The following is a 14002-nucleotide window of genomic DNA, read 5'->3' as shown; positions in this document are numbered from 1 at the left end:
TCGGCGGCTCCTACCGTCCTAGTGCCCAGATGAGGACTTATGTAACTAGATTACTTAGTGGACGTTAATAATAAAACAAACAAAACAAACAAACAAACAATCGTACGGGTGAGCAAGCTCACGCTGGATTTTGGCTGCCATCAGTAAATGCTTTTTTGAAGTAGAAATGATCTGATGTAAATATGATGGATACGACAAAGAGTCACGAAGCTTATCGATTACCATCTGATGTTCTGGCTAATTGACTGAACTACGACGAAGGAGTATGGATAACGAGGACCTTGACCGCTATCTTGCTTATTACCAATTAAATGGGCATGATAACGATTACTGCAAAGAATTCCTACTTCATATGGCATGATGAAATTGGGGACTGCTGCTCTAATGCATTATAGCATTGATACCAAATGCAAATACTTTGGCCTCGCTGTGGGGGTTGTTTTATTATGAAGAGGTCGGTAAAGCTGCAATAGCTAGGTCAGAGGAATGTCACGCCCCAGCCTTTGGTTCAAAACGCAGAATCAATCCGTAGCTTCACCTGAGCGACCACAGCCGACTAAGTCAAACCTCAAAGATTCAGGAGACAAAGTATGACCGTTGATTTCACTATACTGTCTTCAATGCAGTTGCAATGTTATAGCAGCAAGACCCAGGTAGGAGATTAGTAGAAGGAATGTACTACTAGTCAATGTGAGTAGTGTACTTAGGCTGTCATGAAGCTGATGAAAAGCGACTTGGATATTTTCTTGGTAAAGCAAAAAACGAGAGAATTGGCAGCAAATATGGATTCTTTAATGTAGATACACTGCGCGCCCAGCTGTTTAATTCCTTTGGAGATCATGCTATTATAGTATGGTCCACATGAGAAGCTCGGGGAAATTCTGTACTGTGGCATGATAACCGATGTGTGATATAACAAGGCAGTGGCGACTTGAGGCTACCGAGAAGCCAATAAAGAGGGATCTAGCCCTCTTTTTAATGAGCCAAGTTAGATTTACAGGAGTTCGTGTTTCACTTATCTCCAACCAATGCCCCTATTGGGTCAAAGATAAAGCCGCTACTCTAATCGAGTTCTACTCGGGAAAGGACAGGGTTGCATTTGTTATATTCCCAGGCCTCGCCTCTGCCAAGGAGCTTGATTTTGCTTTTAAAAATGTACAAACACCATTGACTCACGTGGTTCAAACAACATCGCTCCTGATTTTACTTTCACAGATATTTACAAAGGGATCGTCGCGTCTGCGATGAAATAGTATAGGATATATGTACGTGGGAAAGCCCACATCGTGCTGACAATATAACTTCAGAACAACAGCAACGTAAATCAGTGTGCGTGGCTATGGTAGTCCAAATCTTGAGCGATTTGCCATATAGTTTAGTTCTTAGATATTGCTTTTGAAAGATCCCAGCCGAAGCTGCCGCAGGGGGTTTCATAAAGGCCAGTCATCTTTGTTCGATTTAGCTATTATAAATCCCGATGTCATCCTAGGGCCTATGATGCATCTATTCAGTGGTTAACAATCGATGAACGAATCAAATGTTTCAGCATCTCAAATGTCCTTGGTGGGACTGACACAAAGACAGATGACGTTGAATATTCATTCTATAACGTTGTATGTGTTTCAGCTACTACGCCGCATATGCATCCTTACTTCCTAGTAGTAGGTTGATGTAAGCTCTGATGAGTCCCGAAGCAGGGGAAGGCGTACTACGCTTGTTTTTGAATTACACCACACTTGGTTAAAATATTATTTGAGAAAGCGTTCCGGCTATCAAATGCAGAGTTAATGATATAATGGGCTGTTTCAAGGATCAATCAATTATGCCGAAAGCTAAATAAACTTTCAGATAGGGATAGGAAGGCAACTTCAGAAGTTATTAAACAAATCACAAGTGTGGGAATCTGCAATGTCAGACCGAAGGACCTTATTTTGACTAGCTCCTACATAACTGTTCTCTATGTATTTGTAGTTCCATTGATCTGTCTTTTCCTCTCATTGTTTTGCTCTGTTTTTCCAACATATGAAAAACAGAGCCACCTGGCCTTACAGTTTCCGGCTTTAGTTGATGTTGGTGAGCATGAAGCTAGCGCCTTCAGCTGAAATGCATTGGCGAGAGTTGGACAACGAGTTGGTACTGAATGCCCCGGTGCAGTCGCCATTCCGGAAGGCCCGGATACCCAGATTGCGGCCAAAGAAACTCTGGGCAATGTTGTGTTGGACATAAAAGTTGAATGCTTCATGAGCAGGGTGGCATTCTCCAATATTTCCAATTGTGAAGGATTGGAAAGCAGTATCTTGACAACTGCCGGCGTGGAGATCAATGGTTAAAGTGTCGGCACTGACAAGGCCAACAGCGAGAGTAAGGATAGCCAAAATAGACTTCATGTTGAGAGTGCTGATAATGAGTAAATGTGTAAAACAGTGAATAATGTTTGACTTGTTTGCGATGGTTGTTATTCAAGAGTTCAATTTACAATGAGAAAGTCGTCTTTATATATAATTCGCCCTCGCACCAAGGCAGAGGAGATGTTTGCTATGAAGATATAACTGGTGGAATCCCAACCTCCATCGGCTCCTCGGGAAACGATTAGGCCACGGAGACTTCGAAGAAATTACTACAAGAGGTTTGGGTATAGCGCCTGCGCCCGCTGCAAGTGCGCCATGTTGAGAACACAAGGATTGCATTGTCGAATGCCATATGATCTGTCTCTTTCTCCACGAAATACTGGCTAAAGAGTATACGAACAATAGTGGACACCTAGGCTACCTAACGTATCAGACCATCAGGAGCACACCAAGTTTCAGAAACTACATGTAGTGGAGAACACAACATTTTACAACACTCTTCTTTCCCAAACTCCCCGACTCCCTAGGTAAGTATACAGGCAGCCTAAATAAAGTCCGCTCTTGTTTATTTACAAACACATAGTAAAAGCAGAACCTATTACCAGCAGCTCTTACTATACCCAGATGTAAGTTAATAACCTAGATTATGTAATAGTCGTTAATAATACAATAAGCAAACAAATAACTGGTGGAAATTTTATCCAAAAAAACAAGCATGGCTCGGCTTACTGTAAGCTGATTGCTGTTGCATTAAGGCGGAGTACATTAGATCTTCAACACGATTTTATTACCATTTAGAGTAATTTACACTCAAAACGCAAGCATGGCTTAGCGTATTGTATGGTCCTTTACTCTCATCCTCGTTTATTCCTGGTTATATATTATACTGTAATTAATTGCTATTGAGATATCATGACAAATAGTAACAAACTTACTCACTAGTTGACTAAAAACTGTCATAATATTCAACATAAGACTTCTACTAGAGAATATATTCCGTAGGGAGGGTATCCCTTACCCTCAAGAACAAAAGCCTTAATATCCAACAAACAGGACCTTGCATTCCCTGAGAATATTTGAGCTGCTCAACTACTAGTTATGGAAATTGGTGGAACTAGAGCAAAATGAATAATAGCCAATTTTAAGTGAGGCCGTATGGATTCGCTTCTGGCATTCACAAGGGAGTAAGAAATAACTCATCTGTGCCAAGTGCCTATATTGTGGTCCACAGAGAAAGAAGACTCTGGCTATTACTGCTACCACTAGTATAGGCTTTAATTTATGTATAGCTCCGGAGTTACAATACTTCCCATCTCATTTTCCGCAACTAGCTATACAATAGCGCAATAGGTGCAGGGGTCTTGCATTGGCTGATAAGTAATCAAAGTATGGGGTTAGGGAAATAAGCGATGGAGATAATATTATAGTGATACCATGCTAGTATTTTATATTCTAAATACGGAACAGGGTTATTAATCTCTCCGATCCCCTCCCCCTTATTTCCCCCTTACCTACTCCGTACACCCTTCCTTTTCTCCAAAAGTTATTATAGACTTAGTATAGTACCGGCAATACTAACTGCAACTTGTATAAAAAGTTTAGAACCCTGGCCTTGAATAAATATAGCGCCAACACTAATACATTATTAAGCTGTAGCAACATAGATTTATAAATGGTATGTTACATTGCATCCGCCCTCAAAGTATTTTGCGAAGGGGCGGCGCGTAAACTCGTGTCATTACCATATGTATGCCGAGGATAAGAGAAATCAAGATTCATAACTATTACTAATACCAAATGGGGATTGGGTATGATATATACAATTTGAAGATAACTTTTACTTCCGAAGTCTATTCTCATGAGCTTTACCACTGTGACAATAACATAAATTTGGAAAGAAGCATTAGCTGCAGTCAATATCAACTACGATAATTCTGCCCCTACTCACAATATTGACAAGACATAACTACTATCACTTCATGGTCTTACGTCGGATTCCGTCGGCATTCAGGGTCCACCCAGTCTTCTATCTGCGCTGCAGGGTTATACAAGATATACAAGGTCATTGAGCATGACATGTGTTCGATCGCCGTCAAGAATATTCGTATTGCTGATGTGCAATTTGTATCAGGGAGCCTCATACCTACTTGACCTCAAGGCTGTCATGGAGCTATTTTAAAGGTCGTCTGACATGCACTTTGTATCAGCAGCCTGCTCCTGTGCACGTCTTCCAGCAACATTAGTTCACGCGCCACAGCGACAAGCACTTTGTTGCCGGGAAGCATAGTAGAATTTGATCACCTGCTTCATCTGGGCTGAATATGACCTGAAGTATAGAGAGAATCGCGTAGGCTAATCCGTGGGTCATGGATAGCAGTTTATTCTTAGCCAGCACATCAGCCAAATCTTTCAGATCAGAGTATTATACATTAGTCATTTGTATTTATGTCTAGGTTGATGAGGCGAGGACTTTACCATTTTGTTTCATGGGCGTAACAATAGTGCGCAATACGCTCAGGATCCACCAGTTCTAACACCACTCTCTACATCTGTGATCCCACGACGCTATCTTATGCCAGGGAATGGGGGCTCTAGCCCATCCTCGCGCGGCAGGTTCGCATACATGGACAGGAAGCTCAGCGCCCTCTTAGTGCACCTCAGGCGCAGTCTACCGGCCCAAGTCCAACAGAAACGCTTCAAGAGTAGCTTGGAGCCCCTGGTTATTCTGCACCTTCTCACCGTCAGTCTTGGGGTCTCCACGTCGCCCCCGGCGCAGGCGGAGGCAGCCAAGTAAAAAGATTGGACCTGCGCACAAACAGACAGTGCCGTAGCGTCACAATGTAGTTCAGTTGTGATAGCCGAGGCAAATTGAGACGGAAGTGGTGAAGATTTTCTGCTCAATCTCATCTTGTCGGAATCAGCTGACGCAGGCATATTGGCCAGCCTCTGAGAGGAACCCGGAGTCATTTGAACTGGAATCCGAAGGGTGAATATGGGTTGAAAAAGCATATGATGTGTTCAATAATGTCGAACACCAAAAGGACGGGCGCACTGATAATTCAGCCGAATAGGCCGACAAATGTTTTGAGCCCAGGTTGCAGCCGATGATGGTTGTGTTGGTATCTCATAGTAGACGCTCAGCTCCCATGTACCCATCGATGTGATTCAAACCTTAGCCGCCTGTGGCCTAGGAGTAGTACTAAACTGAATGCTGCGTTGATGGGTCCGACTCTCGGTCGGGCTTTCACTTATTAATACACAGGCAAGGAGCTGACATGTATGAACCTGTCCCTGAAGGGTGTGTTATTACAAAGTAGATCAACTAGTTATGAGACTATCAAAATACTCAAATAACGAGAGAAATAATCCATTAGCAAGGATACCACGCTTGATTTCGTAACTACAGCCCGCCGAATGCTCTGTTTCTCTTAATCTGGCTCTCAACAGACCGTGCCGATGGTTCAAATGGAGTATAAGGTCCATCATGATTACGTTGTATAATGCATCGTATTGCGTATGCTCTTGCTGATATATATCAACTAAGTGTTAAATGACATAGAACTGAATAAAGTTCCCTCGCTCACGTTGAATTGCTAGACATACGTTGGCATGTCTTTGAAGCTTGTTAAGCACTTACCCAGTAGAGGTGATAACACGACATTTATTCCCTCTGTATTGCGATCTATTTTACAAATGACAAACATACTCGGCAATGACACTAGCTATTAAATTTATGAGAAGAAAACGATCGATGGTAAGAGATCTATGACTTACGGGTATGGGGAGCTGGTGTAGGTGTTCGCCAACAGCTGCAGTAAGATATTTTAGCAACAGCATCAATATCATAATCACTGTTTATGATATTATAGTGGTTAGAACAACTGGTGGGAAATTATTAATTGGAGTGCTCCAAAGTTATGTGTGCAAAAGGAATGTCCAGAAGGATTTCATATCTGCACAAAAATTATATTCAGCTGACAATTTTAGTCTGTTCATCAACCGGTGGGTTTTGAAGCCTATCCTATAACACCTATATCAATATCCCCTAATTCGTACGTAATCTTTAGCTAGCTAAAGGCTGCTGTTCCTTACTCGTGTCTGATAGGCCGCACAAGTCTTGTGTAACACTACCTCCATGTAGTACTACCAAACCAAAACAGCTCTGTAACGGATCTTACCAGTAGTAAGCTTTTCGATCCCAGCCGCGATGCCCTCGTTGCTGAAGGGAAATTTCTCAATAACAGGGTGTATGTTGTTGCGCGCAGCAAACTCTAACATTTCCCGATGAGCCTTACGGGAGGACACCAGATTCGTGACAATATTATAGCCGTTGAAAAACGTTGGCATAAAGCTAAATAGAACTTCATTAGTTCAGCTCAGTCGATGCGGTTTAGATATTGGTCATCCACCGAGTCTTACGGAATTTCGAAAGTAGGCCCTGTGAAGCCAATTGCAACAATAGATGCGCCTCGGGCGAGGACTTCCTTTTCCATAAATCTGGAGTCCAGTTCAGTAACTATGAATGAAGTTATCATGTGAAGAGTCAAAAAAAAGTTTACCTATTCCAGTCCGGAGTCTTACTGCCCGTCAGAAGAAGGAGGTCGACAGCTTGCTGGATCTGCTCCTTTTCTTGGCCGAGGACAACAAAGTGATGAGCTCCAAACTGTCTGGCCTCTTGTTCTTTCGAAGCCGTAGTGCTAAAGACAGTAACATGTGCCCCAAGTTTGCTGGCGAACTGAATTGCCAAGTGGCCCAAGCCGCCGATGCCCAGGATGCCGATGCGCATACCATGTTTGTAGTATTGGATCAAGGCACTGTAGACTGTAGAACCAGCACACTGAAGAGGGGCTGCCTCTTCGGATGGTATTTCCTCTGGGATAGGATAGACATAGCCCTCATGGGCAATGAAATGGTGACCCAGAGTGCCATTGTTGAAGTCACCCTCGCCGAAAATGTTACGGCTGTAGCAAAGAATGTCCTGGCCTGAGGTGCAGTAACTGCAATTGCCACAGCTCTATCCAAAACCTGTTAACTCGTATGTTCATGAAGACTGACTGCTTCAGAGAGATCTTGGAGAAGAGAAAAATTAACATACGCTACGCAAATAACCCCCTCCCACCCGGTCCCCGATGTTGAGATCAGTAACCTCACTTCCAACTTTTTCGACAATACCAACGCCTTCGTGGCCAAGAACACAGCCGTATTGAAGATAGGCGAGATCACTGGCACAGAGTCCGCTGTGTGTGATTTTTATCAGAACTTCTTTTGGCTGAAGGTCTCTAGGCGGGTTGGCAGAAAAGAGGACTTTTCCATCAACGCCCCGCATCGACTGATTGACGGCCATGACTGGTTCAAAAGAAATTCAGAGGATAGGTAGCTTGATAGTGGAAGCTTCAATGTTTTTTGGTACTCCTTCTTGATGGTAGTGCTAATAGCTTGAGGGCAACCATTCAATGATATTTCCGACAAAGTCTTGTTCAAAATTAGCGTGCAGCTAGAGAAAATGTTCTGATCAGATACTGGTAACTGATGTTTAGTAGCGGGTGCTTGTTTATATACTTGAGAGTTTTTCGTTGGATTTTGTCTCTCTCCAGGGTCCTCTCTTGCCTTACCGCCACAAAATGCTATGGGCCATGTTAGCCTCTAACTTGGCGAGGCTCGCGGGCGAAATCGAAGTGGATGTCATGCAATCTATCACACAGTGTTGGCGGGCTTTGGCTGGGATATAGTGAGATACTCTACGTCAAAATTCTATTCAAAAGCGACACCACAGCGTCTGGTTTTTTTCGTAGTCGCCGATTCGGGCCGTGTCAAGGGCAGTGTGGGAGGATCATGTGCATGTACATTGTAGTTTATGGGAAACGTGGCGTTGGACTCCTCACTTCTCGGGCGAGAAGCACCTGGGCATTACAGTCTTGGACTCCCTTACCACTGTTACCGGGCAATGTTGTAACTTGTCTGGAGACCTGAGACAAGTCCATATGAATCGCAAGCACAGTAGTTAGACCACGAGTGATAATGCCTTCCGGTCTTGTTAGCTGAGATAAGTTGTATGGAGTAAGAGCTAATGGCTAGCTTCGCCCCTAACATCAGCGTCGACCGATTCCCTGCCATTATTGTGAAAGCTAATTTTCATTGGCGGCTGCATCTTGGAGCTCCGCAGTGTCCAACCGGACAACTTAGTTGAGAACCTTTGCACATCCTTCGAGTTCCGTAGCTCTCCTATGACGAATGAAATCTCGATTCCAATCGATGAATAGTAATCAACGAGGGGGAGTATTAAATCCCCATGAGGCCCGCTCACCCTCTAAGCCCACAGCTGCGTCGGCCGATGCATCTTCGCCATTATATTGATTAACCAGATTTGTTTCCCATGTCGGCGCCAGTTCCGCTTACGCTAAAGGCACAACGGCCTTGTCGTTACTGTGCAAGCCGCAAACAAGGCTGCGATCGGTTGCTACCCAAGTGTTCTCGATGCGCCTCGTAAGCTTTTCCTCAATATCGCGTATGTACCCATTCGACGTTCATTTTATTCTGACAGAATGTTGCTATCACAGAAAATCTCTTGGGTGTAATTACAGTGCCCTACGAGATGGACATGCGGTAACTTTGCAGATCGAGGCGACTGAACGAAATAATGACCTGGTGGAATTTCGCGGTTCTTGTTCTCCTGACCTCTCCACCAAGGCCGAATCGTTATTGCTTCGCTTAGCGTGTGACGGTGACAGGGAGGCTGCAGAGTACGACGGACCCAGCATGGCCGAGCTGCTCTTTCGAATACTTGGCGCTTTCAAGGTTGATATTCCAAATTTGTTGGACAGCTACATTACGAGCGTCCACCGGTGGCTGCCCATTCTCAAGGAAGAAAATATCCGTCAAAAATGTGCCCATTTTGAGAATAGAAATGATGGTAACGTTGCACGTTTGCTGCTTACTTTGCATATTGTCGTTCAATTACCATGCAGCCATGCAGGCCATTCAATGAATACTCGACTTTACCGTACTATGAAACGGCTCTTTGTCATTGCCCATTCATCGCCCGGTATTAAAGATCTTGATTTATTGCAATACGGGCTCTTATTTGGAGCTTATGAATGTTCACAAGGTCTGGAATCCGCTTATAACACATTGAATCTCTGTGTATCACTAGCCCGTATAGTCGAAATTCAGAGTTATAAATCCAGGGGCCAGGATTCAAAACGCTCTGAAGAGAGCCTTTTGTGCGGTTATGCGCTAGTAGTCTTGGATCGGTGAGTCACGACTGTCTGGATGAGAGTGGAAACATCCGCCGCTGACCAAGAATTGATCAGCCTCATCGCACTCTCCAGCCTGGACTATTGTTTGCCATTGCTGCTTCCGGACGAGCAATCCTTTCCCCTGATAGAGGAGCACGGCCTTGAATTGGACGAAAACCTGAAGGCTTATGGCTACACGGGAAGAATGAGAATCACAGCCACCGTAGCACGATTAGTTAGCGATACCCTGGCGTACTTACGCTGTTGCCAGCTCGGGAGAACACCACAAGCAGATTACGTAGCCGTGGACAGCTCTGCGCAGGCTTCACTTGGCAAATTATTGCGCCTTTCTCAAGAAAAGGCCTTCTTGAACTGCGAACCGACGTCGATGGCGATCAGGTAAGGCCAATCTAAGTTTGTGATATCTAGAGCTCCCAACTTATACTTCATCTATCCCTAGTACTCTCATAGCACTCCGAAGCTGCCATGACAGACGCAGGAGCGGCTCCAGAAACTCCAAAGACGCCACTGCATTGTGGTCAGTAGCGAGTATGACTTTGGAAATGTGTCTCTCGGCTTCCGACTTCATTCGATACCACGGCATTGAGAACTTATCCTTTATTGGTCTTTGTTGTGTATGGCGAGCAGCGTTACCTCTAGTGAGCCTCATGGAATTTCCAATTTCGGCCCAAGAGTTGGAGACACTTAGAAATGAGCTGCAGCGTTTTAGCAGATGTTGGGCAATAGGTGGTATGTATATGTCGTGTTATATTCCTGATGAAACATCGAAACCAGTGTTAATAGCGGTAGTCACCCTTTTGCAACATTTTGACCAGCTGGTCTACCTAAGAAACCTTTGAATATCGAAGCAACCATCAAATTAAGTGACTACTAGGGAGGTGGGGAAGGGGAGTTCTAGATGTCTTCACGGGAGAAAAGGCTTCTGCGACGCGGTTTTTCTCAAGTTCATTCAAAGCAGTTCTCGATAACCTGCGGGTCATCGTCAAAACAGAACAAGCCAACTGCCCGTGAATTCTCGATTTGATAGACTTCCTGTTTATAGTTTAGGGAAAAATTTTAATCTTAGCAATCTCATCACGCGGGAAGAAGAGTTGAAACTAGTGTTTGGCTGGAATCGGATTAACGACTTATCTAGGCCATCTTATGAATGAAGTGCTCGTGATTCATATAACCCAAATGGTCCTTCTAAATTGCTCCGTGATCTAATCTAGCTAGTGATGATTTGACATCATGTGTCGCCGCTGTCCATTCTGCTATTCATCTAACTGCTTATTAATCGTGTTGACTCATGTCCAGCTTGCATCCAAAAAGTCTTCGCTGACAGGATAGTCGATGTATCCTACAGGAGTTTTCTTAGTATAAAAGCTATCTCGTTTGTAGGGACTGAGAGCAACCCCATGTTGAAGGCGAAATACCAAGTCGGGATTGGAAATAAAATATCTTCCAAATGCAACAGCAACATCCCACTTAGAGTACAGGTTATCCACGGCAGGGAAGACGTTCTCTGCAGTATAGCCACCAGCAATGATGACAGGCGACCAATTGTCCCATTCCTCCAGCAGGTACTGGAGTGTGTTTTGCCTATATGCCTTGTGTTGGCCAAGGTCCTCTTCTTTCTTGTGCAGCCAAGTGACCGGGTCGCCGGTTGCTTCTACCAGGTGAATGTAGCCGAGGTTCAGGTTAAGCCGCTTGAACTCGCGCAGCATGTAGAGAAACTGAGCCTGTGGATCAGATGATGTGGCGCCTTGGAACGTCGCCCAAGGGCTAAGGCGAATAGCCGTACGCTCTGCCCCGACAGCAGCAGCAACGGCCTTGACAGCCTCAATGGCAAAGCGTGCCCTGTTCTCAACTGAGCCACCCCATTTGTCGGTTCTCTTGTTGATAGATTCTCGAGTGAACTGATCAATTAAGTAACCGTGAGCGCCATGCAGCTCAACGCCATCCGCCCCTGCCGCAATGGCTGCTTTCGCAGCTTGGGCAAAACCGTCAATTTTGACCCAGATCTCCTCCTCAGTAAGTTCCTCAGGCGTTATGTCAGACCCCTCCATAGGACTTGCGCTGCTGGATGCATACTTGATGCCCTTGGAGCGCGCAAATTGTGCGTCGCCTGCGCGGCCTAGGCTCCATATCTGCTGTATAAAATAGCTACCCCTGGCATGTACGGCGCTGATTATGCGCTTCCACTGGGTAATCTCCTTGTCACTCCAGATACCAGGACCATTGGGATCAGTCTCATCGTCTTGAGATATTGCTGTTGCTTCGCTTATGATGAGCGTCCCAGGGACGGTCGCTCGGTCGGAGTAGTACTCGACTGCCATATCCAGAGGCACGTGGTCATCGCTGTTGCGATATCGCGAAAGCGGTGCCATCACTATGCGATGAGGCAGCGTAATTCTACCGACCTTGAGAGGCTGGAATATTTTGGATGTCGCCGGTATTTTCTGTGCTGGCATGGTTATCTAATTTGACGAAGATCTGTAATTGGTGAAGCTGCTGATAACTGGAATAGGGATCGTCTGATGGGTTTTCAGGTAAGTATTCAGCGATTTCAAGATGATCTGGACCTCCTTGAAGGGGCTGGTTGCTACAAGATATATATTGCATTTATCTTTGCAGTGTATGATGCATCAGTTCTAGTTGGGTTGCCATACTTACCGATGTCCACTCCGACTGAGATTTACTAAAGGCATGTGAAATATGCAAGCACTATGGATTAATTCCAAATTTTGATAGCATTGCGGACATGGGAACTCGCAAACCGCCGAACATGTCTCCGTAACTCACATGATTGCTTGATAATTCACAAACAGCAATGACTCAGGACAGAAATTGAAGGCCGACGACCTTAATCAGCTGTACTTCTTCGGAGCATGGGTTAGCGGTATTACAGTGTCCGCGGGTTAAACTGAAAGGTACTTGCGGCTTTTCCTTTGATACAGAGAATTTAAAATGTGCTCTGCTGGAAGCCGTTGATTATTCATGCCGAGCATATCCACGTAGCCTCGTACCCAACTCTTACTGACGTGATTTGCCATAGTAAGATTGTTAAACGATTTTCCTCACTGACTCGAGTTTGTAACTTTCGGGGCGGCGGGAAGGGTGTGGAGTATCGGCACCCACATGTCGGAACCTGCATATCGGCAGCTGCATTAGCTCAAACCCCTGGAGCGAAGTTACAAAGTACCTAAAAGCTGAACTAATCAGCCATTGACGGAGCACATAAGAACGAACTGTATATGCGACTAGAATAGGGTAGAGAGGTCCGAATACTTCAGTGCGGAACAATGATACTACTAAAAAGAAGCCTAACAATCGAGCGATCTATACCCATGAGTGATGGCCGTAAATTGTGGGCTTTTCCAAGCGAGGGGTCTTGACAAGGAAATGCCAAGAGAATCCAATAAGCAAAGCGGCAGGTGGGTTACGCGTTATATTTTTATTGCGAATGGAATTCAATTTGACATCTGCCAAGTGGTGCGATTAGAACACATTCACTTCACCTAGCGAAGGGGGAACTATTGTATAATGACTGGGGCAATAATAAGGCTGCTGCGTGTCTACCGCATTCCGTTTGATTCACATACCCTGCTCATGTGTTAAACCATATGACATGATTCGCTTTCATTACCATCAGTTATCATTTGACATAATACGAATCCAGCAAGCAGACAAGTATACGAAAACTATAGTAACTACGATCAGAGAATAGTCCTCTGAGACTTTGCGTTTACATCACTACTGGCAATGTTTCGGTGGCACTGTTGTTGCGTCATGTAATTGGGGTCCTTGTATATAAAGTGTTTAAAGCCGTTCCGTCTGTGTTAGCTAGGACTGGATGCTTGCTGTATCGCATAGCATTTGAGCTAGAAAATCGTGTGAGACTGGGACTGGACTGAAATCTGAAATAAAAACTGAAAACGACAACCCGGTGTTTCCGACCGTGGCTCTAATAGTGAGAAAAGAGGATTGGTGGTTACTAAAGCCACTTGGAATCTATGAGGACCATGTGCTAGTAAGCTTGGGATTCAGACAAGAAGCCGTTTCGCTCAGTGGAGTAGACGCCGGGCGAAAACGTAACCCATTTTAACCATCATGAGGCTTCGGAGATGGGTGGCTACATAGAAGATGGGTCTGATATTACCGCTGACAAATGAGCATTAGTTCTGGAAAGCCCGGGCATCGTGTGCTTCGAGTGTGAGCCCAATGCAACAATCTGAATGCAAGCCCTGAGCTGACTGGATAGATGGAATTAATTTAGAGTTCCATGGGCAATCTTAGCCACCATTGCTCCACTGTACCATTTAGGAAAACGGTGGGTCAGCAGTGTGGATGCAAAATTGTTTGCGAAGGGATGCATGCAAAAGAAACAAAGTCTAGTAACATTTGCCCGCTATTAAC

The 14002-nt window shown here is 44.7% G+C and overlaps 3 protein-coding genes across 3 annotated transcripts; all 3 read right to left on the bottom strand.

The window, feature by feature from the left end:
* Nucleotides 1-2060: 2060 nt before the first annotated feature.
* Nucleotides 2061-2387, bottom strand: Triagg1_2856 (uncharacterized protein; the record flags this gene model as incomplete). The annotated part of the gene is made up of 1 exon (XM_062897083.1): nt 2061-2387. One exon carries the CDS (start codon nt 2385-2387, stop codon nt 2061-2063), a length of 327 nt encoding a protein of 108 aa, XP_062758473.1.
* A 4104-nt stretch (nt 2388-6491) lies between these two features.
* Triagg1_2855 (uncharacterized protein) lies at nt 6492-7692 on the bottom strand (the record flags this gene model as incomplete). Its single annotated transcript, XM_062897082.1, has 4 exons — nt 6492-6699; nt 6768-6864; nt 6930-7362; nt 7444-7692. 4 exons carry the CDS (start codon nt 7690-7692, stop codon nt 6492-6494), a joined length of 987 nt encoding a protein of 328 aa, XP_062758472.1.
* A 3198-nt stretch (nt 7693-10890) lies between these two features.
* Nucleotides 10891-12057, bottom strand: Triagg1_2854 (uncharacterized protein; the record flags this gene model as incomplete). The annotated part of the gene is made up of 1 exon (XM_062897081.1): nt 10891-12057. The coding sequence occupies one exon, from the start codon at nt 12055-12057 to the stop codon at nt 10891-10893; it is 1167 nt and encodes a 388-aa protein (XP_062758471.1).
* Nucleotides 12058-14002: the final 1945 nt, after the last annotated feature.

The sequence above is a fragment of the Trichoderma aggressivum genome (genome assembly GCF_033847375.1).
Source record: "Trichoderma aggressivum f. europaeum strain CBS 100526 chromosome Unknown scaffold_007, whole genome shotgun sequence".
Classification (NCBI taxonomy): Eukaryota; Fungi; Ascomycota; class Sordariomycetes; order Hypocreales; family Hypocreaceae; genus Trichoderma; species Trichoderma aggressivum.
Note: the sequence above shows the minus strand (reverse complement) of the source record. Positions and strands in the feature narration are given on the sequence as shown.